Below are 16,325 nucleotides of genomic sequence, written 5' to 3' on the forward strand. Positions count from 1 at the left end.
ATACACCACATTACTATATATTTAAAGAATGGGTATAACACAGTTTCCATATAGGACTCACACCACAAATCCCTTTAACACTTATAAATCTCTCTAAATATGCTTTCACATTGTTAAATATGTGGCAAAATAAGTGTGATCACTAATAAATTAATATATATAGATTAGGCTGGGTCGATTTGTATGGACGATTTAAAAGTAAAAAATCGTATAGCAGAAACGAAATCTACGGCAAATACTAAGAAAGTTTCCTTAAGAAACCATAGGTCTAAGATCAAAACCTATCTTACGCATTTCGTCTTTTATCCAATGAAGATTTTGTGATTTTTGGAAAATCAAATAAAATGTTAAGTAATGGGTGTTACTATTGTTTTTTTTTTTTTCTAAGAAATGAGAACTTTAAACTCTTTTAATTTTATTCCATTCAAAAACTCTTCTTTAATAGGTACTAAACATTTTATTTAATTTTTAATAAATAAATAAACTATTCCAAAATAATAAAAAATTAGAATATCTTCATTGGATAAAAGACGAAATGCCCAAGATAGGATTTGATTTTAGACCTATGGTTTCTTTGCGAAAATTTCTTAGAATTTTCCGTAGAATGCGTTTCTGCTATACGATTTTTCGTGACAAAATCGACCCACCCTAAAGTACATATGTATTTTATTTAAATAGATATTAATTTAGAAATGAGCCAAATAAACATTTTCTGAGGATACTGGAATAAAATTTTGTTCAAATATCCTTTTAAAACTTCAAATACCATAAAAGGCATTTAATTTTTGCTAAAATTATGTCAGTAATGCTGCCTCCTTGTTTTCTATTTAAAATTCTGTGTCCTAGCGTTTCATGATGGTATAATTGATGTTTCGGCCAATGCTCGCTTCAAACGAATTAGTTGCATTCGGTACAGGTTTTCTGTGATGGACTGGACAGATTTCAGCAGCTCATAATAGATAGGACCCTTTTGGTCCCACCAAATACAGAGCCAAAAACCTTAACGTCATGTATATTTGGGTTTGGTGTCGATTCGGCTGTTTGGCCGGGCTTCACATACGATCACTTACGCTTCGGATTATCGTAATGAATTCATTTTTCATCGCAAGTAATGATTCGGTGCAAAAATTATTTTCACAAGAAACCATAGCTCGAAAATTAAATTCGAGCTAACTTTTCAAAACCCTTTGGCAGTTCTGTTTACTTAATGGTCTACTTTCATTTCCCATTGGAATTGCTGAGGCTGGGTTTTCTTGCTGCACAGTGTAATCAGAGTGTAATTTTCCATTTTTTTGAAATGAATACCCTCAATAAGTACATATGTATTTCCTTTAACATTTAAAAATTCTAAAAACTATTATTTCTGATTTTATATTTTTCGAATCCACTGGTATGTTATTAAAGGCACCTATTTGGGAATCGTTGGCCAGGAACATTCAAATATAATCGTTTTAGGCACTGAATTAAATTTCGCAAAAAAAAGCGGAAAATTTCGGCATGTGAAATCCCGGGACACATTTTCTAGCTATAAAATAACAAATAGTGATGTTTACCAAATGTAGGTAGCTAGCGTTTAAAATAAAGTAATAAATAAAACCATATATTTTTTACAATTTTTTTTATAATTGTAATTTAAATGTAAAAATAACTTTGACGCGGAGTACATACATACATTCATATAGATATACATACATATTTAGCTTTTTGCGCTTCTCACACATGAATGTTAATTAAATGTGTTAAAAAAAACCTTAATTTATAGCTTCCACAAAATACTAAACTCGTGTTTTGTCTATTAAGCTATTAAAAAGAACAAAATGAAAATATTTTTGGATAATTAATACGATTTTAACTTTAGTTAGTTAGTTAACAGACAAGTAATTTTTACTGCATTTGTGTGTGTATACTCATGGAGGAATTGCTATAAGAAACTACACTTGCAGAGGATTCCAAGTGGTTATTAACATTTGTATCGAAGGAAAAAAATCAATTCTCCCTCATTTAACATTTGTCGCCATCAAATGTAGGCACAACAATTTAATATTTTGTATTTCAATGGAATTTTGTACCAAACATTCGACTAAATTAAAAGGAAAATTAAGCCAAAGTAGTGGTGTGGGGTTCAGAAAATGTAACAAGAATATATTGATTTTCTATTTTCATTCGGCTTGAACTATGGTCGTTGTTACAATAAATAAAATAAACCAATACAACAAAATTATGTCACTCTCTACTGAAAAAAAATAACGAAAAAAAACTACTAGAATTATTTCCATTTGAGTGTTAAGCAAAAATATTACAAAAGAGCATGATTTTCAATGTTAAACAGTAAAGTGATGACGTCTTATTACAATATAGACGATTATAAAGTATTTTACTTCTTAAAATTTTAGCATTTAACATTTTTTACATTTGTTTTTTGATGCCAAAAGTCGATGACACTGCAACAAATGACACATGCAGCGACATTAATTTATTTCGATGCTATACATTTGAATAGATTTGAATATGTGTTTGGAAGTAAGTAAGTACATACATACATACATATTCATGCCCATCATGTTTGAAAATCAAGGCAGTTATATTGTGTTTTACTTGAGAAATGCTTAATTTCATTTATTATGTATTTGTAACTCTGCAGTCATGTAAATAGAGCAGTAAATATATACAGATGTATAATATACATTAGGACGGCCCCGTTTGTATGCAGGAAAGTTAAGGTGTTGATGTTCCCAACTAAAATGAAAGTTTAGTTTTTTTTGCAGAGTCCATTTCATAAAATATTTTTGGCCTTGAACAACTGATAAAAATGTTTTTTTTAAAGGATTTGTTTCATATTTCTCGCAAAGGAAACATGAAATATTGATGTCATGTGAAAGGCAATTCCAATACCGTATCTGAATTCTCTTGCAAGTGATATTCTCAGTTTTGTAATTTTCAGCAAACATTTTAAGATTTTTTAAATTTTGACTTGGAAATATTTAATGTACAATAATTAGTTTATAATAACAATATAATATAAACAACATATATGGTCAATTCACAAGGTCTCTTATCATGTCATATTTGTCATAATGTCTTAATATTTCACAATTGTTTTTATTGCTTTTCAAGCAAAATATGTCCTAAAATAATACTACTCTGTATGCTATGTTTATTGTGTTATCATAACCAACCAGCAGAGACCTGTGCCGAATGCCTAAGAGTCGGTTAAGCCGAGCTGCCGAGTTGTGATATATTAGGACATTATGACAATATGACTTATAAGAGACCTTGTGAATTGACCAATAAATTCAACGAAACTGTTTTTTCTGTTTTTCGAAATTCAATATAGTTCGAATTTAATTTAAATGTTTCAATAGCTATATATTCAGAACAATTATAATATTGCTATCAAAATAAGCAGAATTTAATAAGCTTTCCACTGGTATATACATAATACATTATAATTTCATTGGGTTATCACTGTGGTTCCAAATCAAAATCTAGGTGGACAAAATTATAAAAATCGGTATCTTCAGAATTTGGAAAAACTAAGTTTTTTAGGAAGCTGACAATCCAATACAAATGGGTTTTTCAATTGGACAATTCGTTTTCTCGACAGAAGCGCCAGAAGTTCAAAAAAATAGATAAACATTGATATAGGCTTATATTTATGGGCCTCACCATTTTCCTGTTATAGTCCTTTAAACTTGGGTCTCAAATATACTGATATTTTTTTTCTAAGAACATTATATAGCTTGTCAAAAAAAAGACCGTCAAACCCCGTCCAATGACTATATATGTACATATATCATTTAAAGAAACTTCTGGGGAATGTCTTTGTAAAAAAATTTTTGCCGCCAGCACCGGCGATTTTCTATATCTAGACCCTACTGTAACTTGAAATATAGTAAATACAGATCTTTTTAAAAATTTAGTTTCACAAACACAGGAAAACGTATTTTTTTTATTAATGATTTTGATATATCTAGTAGACCCTACTGTAACTTGAAAAAAAGTTTATATTTATCTTTTAAACATTTTTTTTTTTGCAATCGGATACACCAATTCTATATAAAAAGAGCGCCAAATAATTTTGTCCATCTAGATTTTGATTTGGAACCACAGTAGTTATAGAACAAACATTTTAGTTTAACTAAAATAAAATATTTTTCCTGTTTTCTTTGTGATTGAAATGTTTAATGTTTTTGCTTATTTTATGAGATAAATGAAGAAAAAAAAAATTATTAAATAATCGCAAGTTTATTGTTTTTCGACTTTATAGATAAAACTTGTTATGTCTTCAAAATATAGCTAACATCATTCAAATAAATTTCGAACTAGATTGAATTTCGAATAAATTTATATAAACAATTTCGAATATTTTAGAATTTATATGTTAATTATAGATACGGCGTTGAAATTGCCTTTCAAAGACGTTTTGCATGATACCAATATTTCATTTGTTGCCTGTTGCGAGAATTATGTAAAAAGAATTATTAAAAAAGGACCTTTTTATCTTTTGACCCAGCTCACCAAATATTGAAGTCAGGTTAACAATTTCGAGTAACGGTATCTGAGAATGAATTAAAATTTTATTTTAGTTGGGAATGAACATCCACAACATTTTTTTGTGTCCACCTAAATATACACACATACATACATACATACATATGTATGTAAGTAAGTATGAGTGTTTGTACAACCTGGTGAACTACTACTCGTATTTACTTTAGTTAATTCGTTTAAAAACTACAGAAAAAACAAAAACTATTCGTACAACAGCAGCTACTATTTCTCTTGCTCTCTTTAAAAAAAGAAAAGAAACAAAACCAACATCAAATAAAGAGTAAAGGGAAAAAACAAGAGTTCACGAAGCAAACCACCGAACACTAAAAGTGAGGATAGAATACGTCATAATTATTGGTTAAAAGGTTACCATGGAGCTTGTGCAAAACATTGTTATTTCTTTTTTTTTATATAATTCTTTTTTTTATTACTTTTCATACTCTGCTGCTAGCCTTTCATTCTACAAACATATCCTGCCTTAACAGCGTAAAAAGCTTAAGTGAAAAACGAAAAATTGAGTGATTGTTTGCATTATTTTATTGCAATATTAACCATCAAGCAATGTTGACTTAAGCTAACATTTATTATTTTGCTATAAAATCTTACACCTGTTATTTTGACATGACCCTAATTGTACAATTTTCATTAAAAAAAGAAGAAAAATCGAAATCATTGTTGGTTAGGGTTTTTATACTGTTATGGCTCGATATACATATTCATAGATATGTATGTATGAATGTATTTTTATAGGTAGTATGTGTATGTGTATGTATATGTATTTATTTAGTCACTGTGTTTATTCCGCTGTAGTCATTGGATAAGCTTGAATTTGTGGTGGCGAATTAGTGGCGCCTTCATGTGTAGCAAACAGACTTAGCTGTACGAACTTTACGAGCAAATACTAGCTAGACAAGGAAAAAAGGACATTTTGTTAGTGTTTTAACGGTAATTCTACATATTATATCTCAATAGTTTGAGAGTAAACAAAACAAAAAAGTAATAAAAAATAGAAGAAAAAAAAATGAGGAAAAACATCAATTTGTTATTAGTTTATTTGTAGTAGTCATCGCCATCCTGGTCGTAGGCTGGCGTCGCAGCGATTGACTCATTTGATTGTTCGTGTTGTTCATTCGTGTGTTCGTGTGTTCGTACGTTCGTTGTAAATTCGTAAATTTACATACACGCGAAAACGAATATATGAAGCAAATTATCCTTTGAATGTTTCGTCGTCCATTTTTCATTTTCTGTTGGTTGTCATTCATTCCGTTTTGCTGTTCATTAGTGTAGAGTGTTAGAAGAAACAGGATAATTTGGATTTTGTAACGTCTTTTTGTTTGATTGGAAATTTGTTCATTTATTTATTTAAGAAACTTTTAATCTGTTTCGTTCGTAAAACTTACTACTAGTATCTTTTGTTGTTGTTGCTGTTGCTTAGATGTAAGTAATTTATTTATTAACTACATACATATGTACATGTATGTATGTATGTACGTATGAAGATATTTATTTAAATGTGCATGTGTGTGAAATTTATGTTTTTAGTGTAAAACAGTATTTTTCAATCATTATTTAACGCCCTTTAATTTTAATACTTTTTCTTTTCATTTTTTATTTTTTTTTTTAAATTTTTTATCAATAAATTAAGGGATTTTTAAGATTTTTGGAGAAAATTAAATCGAAGTTGGATTTATACAACATACATATGTATAAGAAATTGAAAGTGAAATTAACTGATTGCATAAGAGCATGAAAAATTGCTAAAAAAAAACAAATTTGTGTTTAAATTGATTATAATTAATTGTTGCTTTGTATACCTTGAAAATGATTGTATAACAATTTGTGCATATTATAACAGTTTGAAAATGATGTAAACGTTTTTGGTAAAAAGAAAACTTCGATTTTATTTTCAGAAATTTAATAAAATTAATATCTTTCCTATGAGTTCTTCTCAAAGATTGAACAATTAATTATTTTAAGTGTACGTTTTCGTCTTTTTACGTACTCTTTGATCAGTTTTTCTCTTTTGTGCTTGCATGCTCATGACATTTATTTCAGAGACCGGGATAAAACGGGTAAGACACTCCACACCAAGATGCCATCAGCACCTACACACACTGCCGAGGAGGCTCGTCTACTGGGGTAAGATTTTTAAACGCAATTAATTAATAAAATAAATAAATTAATAATAAAATGTCAAATGTATCCTTAAATGTAAGAATCTCAACAATCCCTTTATTTACCTTAATGCATTTTGCTTTTATTTATTTTTTTTTTTAATTTGATTTAAATTATTTTAACAAAAAACTTAAATGATTAAAAAATAACAAAAGCTTGCAGTTTATTATACATAGTTTGTTATGAAAGAAGTACTAAAATGAAAAAAATTTAATTTTATATTTTCAACCGAAAACCAAAACAAGTATCTTCTAGCCTTAATAAATTATTCTTTTTGATATGAATTGTTAGAATATATAGTTTTTTTTTAGTTTTTTATTTTTTAATTTAATATAAACTGTTGTTATGCATTTTGTTTATTTGTTTTATGAAAAAACATTCTCCTTAGTAGTAGAAATTCATAAAAATAACATTATTAGTGAACTATATCAAAAATTGTAATTGCAATTAGATTTTAGACGCCAAATACTCCTTTATAGAACAATTCATACCAAGTACCTACTACCAACAATACTTTTCAGTCACCCAATTTCAACATTGAATTGACCCAAACAACAACACCCTTAAGTTTTTCTTTATTTTACTAGATACCAACTCAGACGTATTACTTATTTGTAAACGACGATATTTTGAATTCAATGTACGAATAATTTTAATTGAATTTAATTGTGTGTTTTTCTTCTTTTTATTACATTAAAATGTAAATCTGTATAGAACCATGCCTGTAGATCCCATGGACGATATTGAGCTGCGCTCTGTTCAATTACAATTCCCTCATGCTCGTGGGTCTATTATAGATGCTTGCGACCAAAGGCGTATACCAACCGATAAAGGTGATGTTTTAGTGGCCATACAAGGTGATACAACGAAACCGGCCATTTTAACTTATCATGATTTGGGATTGAACTGTAAGTTACGATTTTCATTTACATCTATTCGAAAACTGTTAAGAGAATTTTACATAAATATGTATTTTTATTAATGTTTCCATTAAAGATGCAACCAGTTTTGCTGGATTTTTCAATTATCCTTTGATGCGAGGTTTATTAGAAAATTTCTGCGTTTATCATGTTACTGCACCGGGTCAAGAGGAAGGCGCCCCAACTTTACCAGAAGAGTAAGTAGAAGTTATAGTTTTACTAAGAAATCTAATATTTTGCAGAATTTTTTTTTTGAATTTAAAAAAAAATATATAAATTTCTATTATAAATAATTTTTAAAAATAAACTCTCTGCTTCAAAAATTTATTTATTTCCATTTTTATTCTTTTAAATTCCGGAAAACTCACGATTTTATTCACGATTTAAATTTTTTTTAAATCAATTAAATTTACTTAATCTAAATCATATAAATATATCCACTTTAAATTAATTACGTTTTCTTTTCTGTCATAAATGATGCTTGATGGTGTTATTTTCAGAAAAAATTTAGTGTTTCTTTCAAATAATGTTGCCCTAAAACCCAAAAAATATGCTACATGTTTCACACTCAATTTTATCCAGGGACCGTAACGGTTATAAGTGATACCAAAAAAGTTATTTTATAACAGTTATTTTGGACTTTAAAAATAAAAATTCATCTAAAACATAAATAAAAACTCATTTGAAGACTTTTATTTTCTCCGTCATAAAATAAAAGTCATTTGAAGAGTTTTATTTTTTCCGTCAGAAAATAAAACTCATTTTATGAAAATTGACACCTAAAGCTTGTCGCTGGTCAGATCATTAATTTGTAAAGCCCCTTGCTTTGCAATTGAATAATTTTTCATTAAAATAAAATCAAATGGGATTTTAATTTGTTATTGTTTCATTCCTATTATGAAATTGTTTTTTTTTTTTTTTTTTTTTTTTTTTTAAACAAATAAATTACTACAAACATTATATCAGATAGACTTAATAAAGAAAGATACTGAAAAAAGTAGAAAATAACAGAAACAGAAAAAATAAAAATCCTCAAATGAGTTTTTTTTTATTGCGGCTATTAATAATATGTTTTTTTGTGACACATGCATTCTCTATGTTGATGTTAAATATAAAAAAAAATATTTAAAATAGTAGGACTTCTCGTCACATAAAAAATGTCATTTCGTGGTTTAGTCAATTTAAAACTTTTCAAAAAAAAATAAAGATTCAAGGTGTAGAACATTTCCTAAAGTGCATCTGCATCATGAATGCATTTTTTTGTAGTCCACATAGAAGACATATATGTATAATCATTTAATCAATAAAGTGACAGGTGAAATCGCCTAACCTATTTTCCTCATGCAAATGAGAAAAAATTACGGTCCTATGTGATATATTAAGAGTTAATTAGAAAATAATTACATTTTTATTGTTTACTGTTTAAAACATATATGTACAAATGTTTAAAATTTCAATTTGCAGTTACATTTATCCAACCATGGAAGATCTGGCCAGTCAATTGCAATTTGTTTTATCCCATTTTGGTCTCAAGTCGGTTATTGGCTTTGGTATTGGGGCTGGAGCAAATATTTTGGCACGCTTTGCATTAGCTCATCCCGATAAAGTAGGAGCCATGTGTCTTATTAATTGTGTTTCTACGCAATCGGGATGGATTGAATGGGGCTACCAAAGTTTTAATGCCCGTTATCTACGCACTAAAGGTATGACTCAAGGTGTAATTGACTATTTGATGTGGCATCATTTCGGACGCAATCCCGAGGAACGTAATCACGATTTAGTTCAAATGTACAAACAGCATTTTGAACGTGGTATTAATCCCACCAACTTGGCCATGCTCATTAACTCGTACATTCATCGTAACGACCTTAACATCTCACGTACACCACCTGGTACTCCTGGAACTGAACCATCAGCTGCAACTCTAAAAATGCCGATTATGAATATAACTGGAGCTTTGTCACCTCATGTTGACGATACCGTAACATTCAATGGTCGTTTGGATCCAACCAACTCGACATGGATGAAGGTGAGTTTTCTGTTTCTCTTTTTCACTTTTCACCTTAAAATTTCAAAACTTGTTCATCTTTTTTTTTTAAAGATTTCGGATTGCGCAATGGTTTTAGAGGAACAACCAGCTAAGTTGGCCGAAGCCTTTAGGCTTTTCTTACAAGGCGAAGGCTACGGTAAGTGTTAGACAAGATGTTAGATGGCATTTTAGTCCTTTTTATTCCTCTAGTAACTCGATTAAATATCGTACACAACCACAAATTTATACAAAACCAAATTATATATTTACATTTATGAAATATATACTATATTCACAAAAAAAAAATAAAAGAAAATCGCAAAACAAATCGTTCGTACAAGCAATATTTTAAAATTAAATCATTTTAATACGAAATTGTAAACTATTCTTAACAAAAAAAAGTTTTAATTAAAAGTATATACAGAACATTCTTCTCATTAGTCAGTATCGTTTTCATACTCCCAAAACACTTTTTCTTAAATTTGTTAGTTTTTTTTTTATTATTTTATTTTTAGTTTGTTTTTCGTTTAAGCACTTGACCTTAAAATCTCTAGTACTTTTTAATAAATATTATTTGTTTCTTTAAATAACACACCCACACACACACTGCCTTGTGAGATGTTTTCATAAAACCCTTGTATAACTTTTCAACTGAATTCATGAATTCATTTATTTATTTATTCTTTTTGCTTAATATTAAACCAAGAGAGATGTCTATTTTAGCATGTTGTGATTTAAAAATTATGAACATGTTTAAAATGTTGCATTAGTTCAAATACTCTAGTTCAAATTACAGGGCATCACATTGTGGGCATTTTGTGCTGACAGTAAACACTTTTTTTAAATGTTCTATGGAATTGCAAAGTCAGCTTTTTAATATATCGTTCAATAATTCAATTCTTTTCACACAAAAATTTAATATCAGATTTCTTCATATTTTTGTAATATTAAAAATGAATATTATGAAAATGATCTCAAAAAGTTTAAAGACTATATATAACATTTTGTATAAACGAATTATATGGAATCTCTCTGGTTAGAATTTATTATGTTTTTATTTTGTTTTTATGTTGTAATGAATACCAACAATAACAAAACTCTTTACATTCCAAAAAGAAACAAGAAAAACGAACGATTATTTATTTTCAAATTCCCAATATTCAATATATTCTATAATAAAATATAGCTTTAGCTTGTAAGCTTTCAATGTAGTTCTTTTATATACATAAATATACAAATAAATTTATCTCAAAAAAAAAAAGAAAAAAAAAAGAAAAACAATCAAACAAATATTATTTAAATATACATACATACATACTATTATAAACCATACGAAGAATATGCTAAATATATTAATATTAAAAACAAATTGGCTTCGCGTTATTCGATGAAATAGAAAAAAATTTAAAAGACAAAATATTTGTTTGACAGTTAGACAATTGTTATTTAAAATAATTATGTTACATTTTTATTTATACATGATAATACTACCTACCTACCTACCTACATATTTTACATTTGTATAAGAGGACATTTTAAGTGTTAGGATTACAAAATTTTTGAATTAAATTAAAATTAATAAATAAAACATCAAGTATGTATGAAAATATAAATTGAATTAATAAAGTTATTTAAAATAAAAAATATAAATCAAAATTATGAATTTCTAAACTGAAATTGCTGTAATCTTGAGCTTTAATGTACCAACAATATAATTTTTTACGCTAGTGTTGATATAATTTATGTTTTATTTGTTTTTTTTTTAGTAATTATTTACATTTACATTTGTTTTTGTTTAGTTAGACATTACTACGAGCACATTTAATTAAAAGACATTTTTAAAATTTCAATCCCATGGGAAAATATTTAAATTTCTCGGCATGATTTCGAAAGCATGATTTGTTTTGTTAACTTTTTCTAATCCTTTTTACCTATACAGTCCCCCCCCCCCCCAAATTGAATTATTGTTAACTCTATTATATATTTGAAAGGACATTTACACCAAACTCTAATACACAATACTATACAATACACAATGTCATTAAAACAAAACAACGAAGTACAAGTTTCAAGTAATTTGGACCAAAAATATGTATTTTCTTTTCTTTTTTTCTTCTTAACCAAAAAAAAAATAAAAAAAAAAAATAAAACTCAAATCAAATCAATTTCAAAACATCAAACGAAAATCTCTCAATATACATACAAAATGCAACCACCACAATCATCAATAATTCCTCAACTTGCAAACAAAATACAATTTGATCATTGAAACGATATTAAATCATACATTTTTATTATAATTTGCTCATTTGATTTCAATTTGAATTTTTATTTTTATATTTCGAACTGTATGTTTCTGCTGTTAAATAATATTTCTTTTCGTTTATTTTAAATTTTCGATTATGCAAATACATTTTGACTAATTTTTACTATTGTTTCTTTAATTCAATTGGTCGTTTCTTTTCAAAACAAAAACAAACAAAAAAAAAAAACATTCTCAAACTAAATGTTGTGGTATGTATATAATGATGTATTGTTAATATTTTTGTTTATGTTTGTGTACTACAAATACAAAAAATATATTTACCTTTTTACCTTGGCTCAATAGAGAAATCTCAATAAAGCTTTACATGTGAAAATATTATTAAACTATGAACTAACGACAATTATAATCATTTCAAAATCCAATAATAAATTTGCTTGTATAGGTCTAGAATGTATTAAATATAAATACATACAATGCCATTAGCATCACCGTGTACTACTAAATGTTGTGTTCCTAAAATATTAAAAACAAACTCATAAACTCAATAAATTCCCAAATATTTAATTAACTGAATTATAGATATTCAAAGAAAGACAAAAAAAATAAAACAAATATATAAAGTAAAGTTATTCGATGCCATTGTAACCCATAATTGTAACAAGACATAAATAAGCAAATGTTGGTTGAAAAATATTCAAATTATTAACAATTATACCGACGATTATATTTCGTAGAGCACTGCAATAAGAAATGCTACAACAACTTAAAGAAATTCAAGACCAATTTTATTTTTTTAGGTTCCCAAATGACAGCTTCAATATGAACTTCAAAAAAATTTTATGATCAAAAATAACTTGAATATTTTCCAATCGAATTTTTTAAGTTTTATATCTTGTTATAACAAAATGGAATAATAAATAACAAAATTTCTGTAAAAGAAAGACCAAATTATAAGTGTTTGCAAGCACATTTTTAAACTCTATTTTTTTATATTTCGAAATATGTTTAATGCTAATTTGATGACCACACAATCTTTGATTGACATTCAAATGTAAAATATTGTCTCCTAAAAGGTTTTAATTACGTCGTCACTAATTTTCGAAACCATTAGGGTACAAATAACCTGATATTATTCTTTGTAATTCCCGGAATTTCCCGCCCTGCCCTGTTTGTCTCTTAACGATATATTTTAGTACATACATAAATATAGCATAGCCTAGAAGTGCACTAATATTTGTTTCCCCTTTTAGGAGGCTTACAATTTAAACTCCATTTTTAATTTTTTTAGTCTTAGTTTTTTTTTTGTTGCATTTTTTTTCGTTCATTATTTTTGATTTTATAAAATCCTTTTTTTATTTTTATTTTTTTTTTATATATTTTGGGACAAATAAAAATTCATAAATATATGTATGTATCAATACAGCTGTGGGTTCTTTACAAAAGTTGGGACGCAAATTGTCAACGGTAAGCCAGAGTAATTCATCACATGTGGAACTAAGCATAAAATAAAAACGCAACGAAGAGCCGATATAAAATTGAATATGAAATGAAGACGGAGACAAGAGGAAAAGAATTCCCAACAGTTTTAATTTAAAAATAAGTTAAAGTATAAGATTAAAAAGTAAAAAAGTAAAATCAGTTAAACAATAGTTTATAAAAAAGTAAATATTTTAATTTCTTTACTTTACTTTCCTTTCGTTGCTTTTCCATTTATTATTTCTTCCTATGTTTGTTATTACATATTTATGATTATTTTATTTCATATTCCTTTGTTTGCTTAATTATACTACTATAAATATTATTGTTATGATTTGTGTTTAATTTATGTATTCTTGTTAATAATTAAGTCTAAAAAATTCGTTTTATTTTGTATTTATTATTTATATTATTATTTTATTCATTTCTTTTTTTTTAGAAGTTTAATTAATGTGTTTGTTAAATAATATTTTTGAAAAATTATTAAAGAACAATGTATGTGTCTTGTAAAGCACCGGCTTTAAGATATTTATATGATTCATTATTGTTTTAATTTTTCTATTTAATAATTGTTAACACAAAATTGCATTTTGTCAGAAGCCTACATTATTTATATACATATTAACAAATAAACAAACAAAAAAAAATTCTAGCTCTGTATACATACTACATTATATAAAAATTTAAAAAATAAAAAAAATAATAATAAAAATTAAAACAATAAAAAAGATTTTGTTTAAAATTAAAAAAAAAATCCAAAAAGACAAAGAAGTATTTCATTTTATCCTTTTTGGTTTAAAAATATAAAGAAAAATCTGGGTTTAATTAAAGAGCAGCACCTTTTATAAGCTTTATTATTTCTAAACATCAATTCATCAAAAAAAAAAAAAACAATCACAAACAGAAACATGAACATAGACACAGACAAATAAATGGCTTATGAATTCATCTTATTAATAAACAGCAAAATATGAAATGTCATCAGCACCATTATTGCATACATCAGCTACTTACATATTTTACATCCATCCATCATTCAGATTATACAAATCAAATATACATATTTTTTACATTTACTATCTATAATTAAATGAAACCTCATGACACTTGAAAATTACAAACAACTACATACTACTACTACTCAACACAACACTTTTATTACTAACAAAATATAAACCACATAAACTAAAAACAAACAAAAAAATCTAAATTAAAATTAAAACACACCACAAAACTAAAATAAAATAAAAACCTACATCATCAAGATCAAGTTTCGTAATAACAAAAGCAAATACTACTACTACTATCCCTTAAAATACAAAAATGGGCTGCTGCTGCTACTGCTGCTACAACCTACAACCGCTGCAAACAAACATCTTAAATTTCATCTATTTGGCTTCATATCAATGCAAATTTTTAGCTACGCCTCTCTCAACACCAGCATCATCACCGTGCGGTACCAAGTACTTATCATATTCGAATATATTCTTTGCCAACTTTAAAGAGGAACAGGAGCGTGTCTTGGCCGAGAAATTGAAACATCAGCAGCAACAACAACAACAACCCACACGTATACGCACCAACACTCGTCTATGCCGCGAAACAGCCATCAACAATAACAACGATTGCAACAACATCTCATCATCATCGGAATCCGAGGACATTGGATCTGCATTGGATAATGGTAACGTGCAAATCAACGAAACTGCCAATATTTTATACGAACACAATTCCGAATTGCTCGACAACATCGATGAGGAGGAGGAATGTTCATTGAAGAAGCACACAATTAATGGAACTTTATACACAACTGCATCCACAAATGGTGGCTCGTCCTCACAGTCGAAAAAGATACGCATTACTGAAAATCCACTGCCGGAGCCAGTTAGCTGTTAAATCATCTTAAGAATTCATACGAATTCACATACATCAGTGATACATACATAGTCAGACCAATTATGAATAAATAGTCCGCGGGAGTTTTTCCCCTTTTCCCCTTTTCTCATTTTTCCTATTCAAATTCAATTGGGAAAAAAATCCCGGGGAACAAACTCCCGCGGAATTTTTTATTCATAATTGGGCTGAGTATGTATTTACATATGTATGTATGGATGTACGTTTTCGTAAGTTGTTTATTTTATTTATTTATTTTTTCAATTCTATACCCCTCTCTCTGCCACCTTAGTGTACCCTTAATGTAACACCTCCCCCTACCTAACATTTCCTTCAAGGCATCATTCAAATATTGATCAATCTAAAACTAATACTGTTTCTTTCTATCTATATATGTATGTATGTACATATAGATAGATTTGATAGTGTGGCTTTCCTAAACTAATTATTAATTATTATACTTCTTATTCTTATTAATAAATTGTAAGAAAATTCATTTATTTATGCTTCTAGTAGATGACGAAATCAAAATAATTAAATGTATTAACAAATACGTATGTATGTACGTTTGTGCAGCAGAATATCGATTTATATTTATATTGTACGAAAAAACCTAAGCATACAAAAAACAAATTGGAATAAAATTATTTTCTGTTTTCCCAAAATTCACATTAGAAACTTACTTGTAGATAAACCTTGAAACCCAATTTCCCATGAAATTAAAGAATTGGACCATTCGATATTTGCTTTCAAATACTGATTTGGATCTAAAAATTTGTATCATGTTCGATTTGGCATAGAAATACCGTTGTGTGGCAAAGTACTTTTAATGTTATTTAAAATATGCACATATTATATATAGTTTCCATCCAACATATGTTATTATAAATATTTTAAACCTGAAATATTTTGAAATAATTTCCAAAAATTATACCTGCCCATAAATATTACCTTAATTCGATTCAAAAGAAAATTCAATCAAATTTGTATGCTTTATACATGGTACTACGAAAAT

At 27.5% G+C, this 16,325-nt stretch overlaps 1 protein-coding gene across 4 annotated transcripts in view; it reads left to right on the top strand.

Annotated features, from left to right (window-relative positions):
• MESK2 (misexpression suppressor of KSR 2) overlaps positions 1 to 15,328 on the top strand; it is a 30,947-nt gene extending 15,619 nt beyond the window's left edge. For 3 of the 4 annotated variants that reach the window (XM_065514233.1, XM_065514234.1, XM_065514232.1), the window contains 6 exons: positions 6,607 to 6,690; positions 7,441 to 7,634; positions 7,723 to 7,843; positions 9,111 to 9,675; positions 9,748 to 9,832; positions 13,365 to 14,145. In XM_065514233.1, the coding sequence (XP_065370305.1) occupies positions 6,607 to 6,690; positions 7,441 to 7,634; positions 7,723 to 7,843; positions 9,111 to 9,675; positions 9,748 to 9,832; positions 13,365 to 13,450 (1,135 nt within the window). In that variant the 3' untranslated portion in view covers positions 13,451 to 14,145. Of the gene's footprint in view, positions 1 to 6,606; positions 6,691 to 7,440; positions 7,635 to 7,722; positions 7,844 to 9,110; positions 9,676 to 9,747; positions 9,833 to 13,364; positions 14,146 to 14,837 lie in introns of those variants that run through there. The other variant, XM_065514235.1, reaches the window with a different exon arrangement.
• The last annotated feature ends 997 nt before the right edge of the window (positions 15,329 to 16,325 follow it).

This window comes from Calliphora vicina, chromosome 5 (genome assembly GCF_958450345.1).
Source record: "Calliphora vicina chromosome 5, idCalVici1.1, whole genome shotgun sequence".
NCBI lineage: Eukaryota > Metazoa > Arthropoda > Insecta > Diptera > Calliphoridae > Calliphora > Calliphora vicina.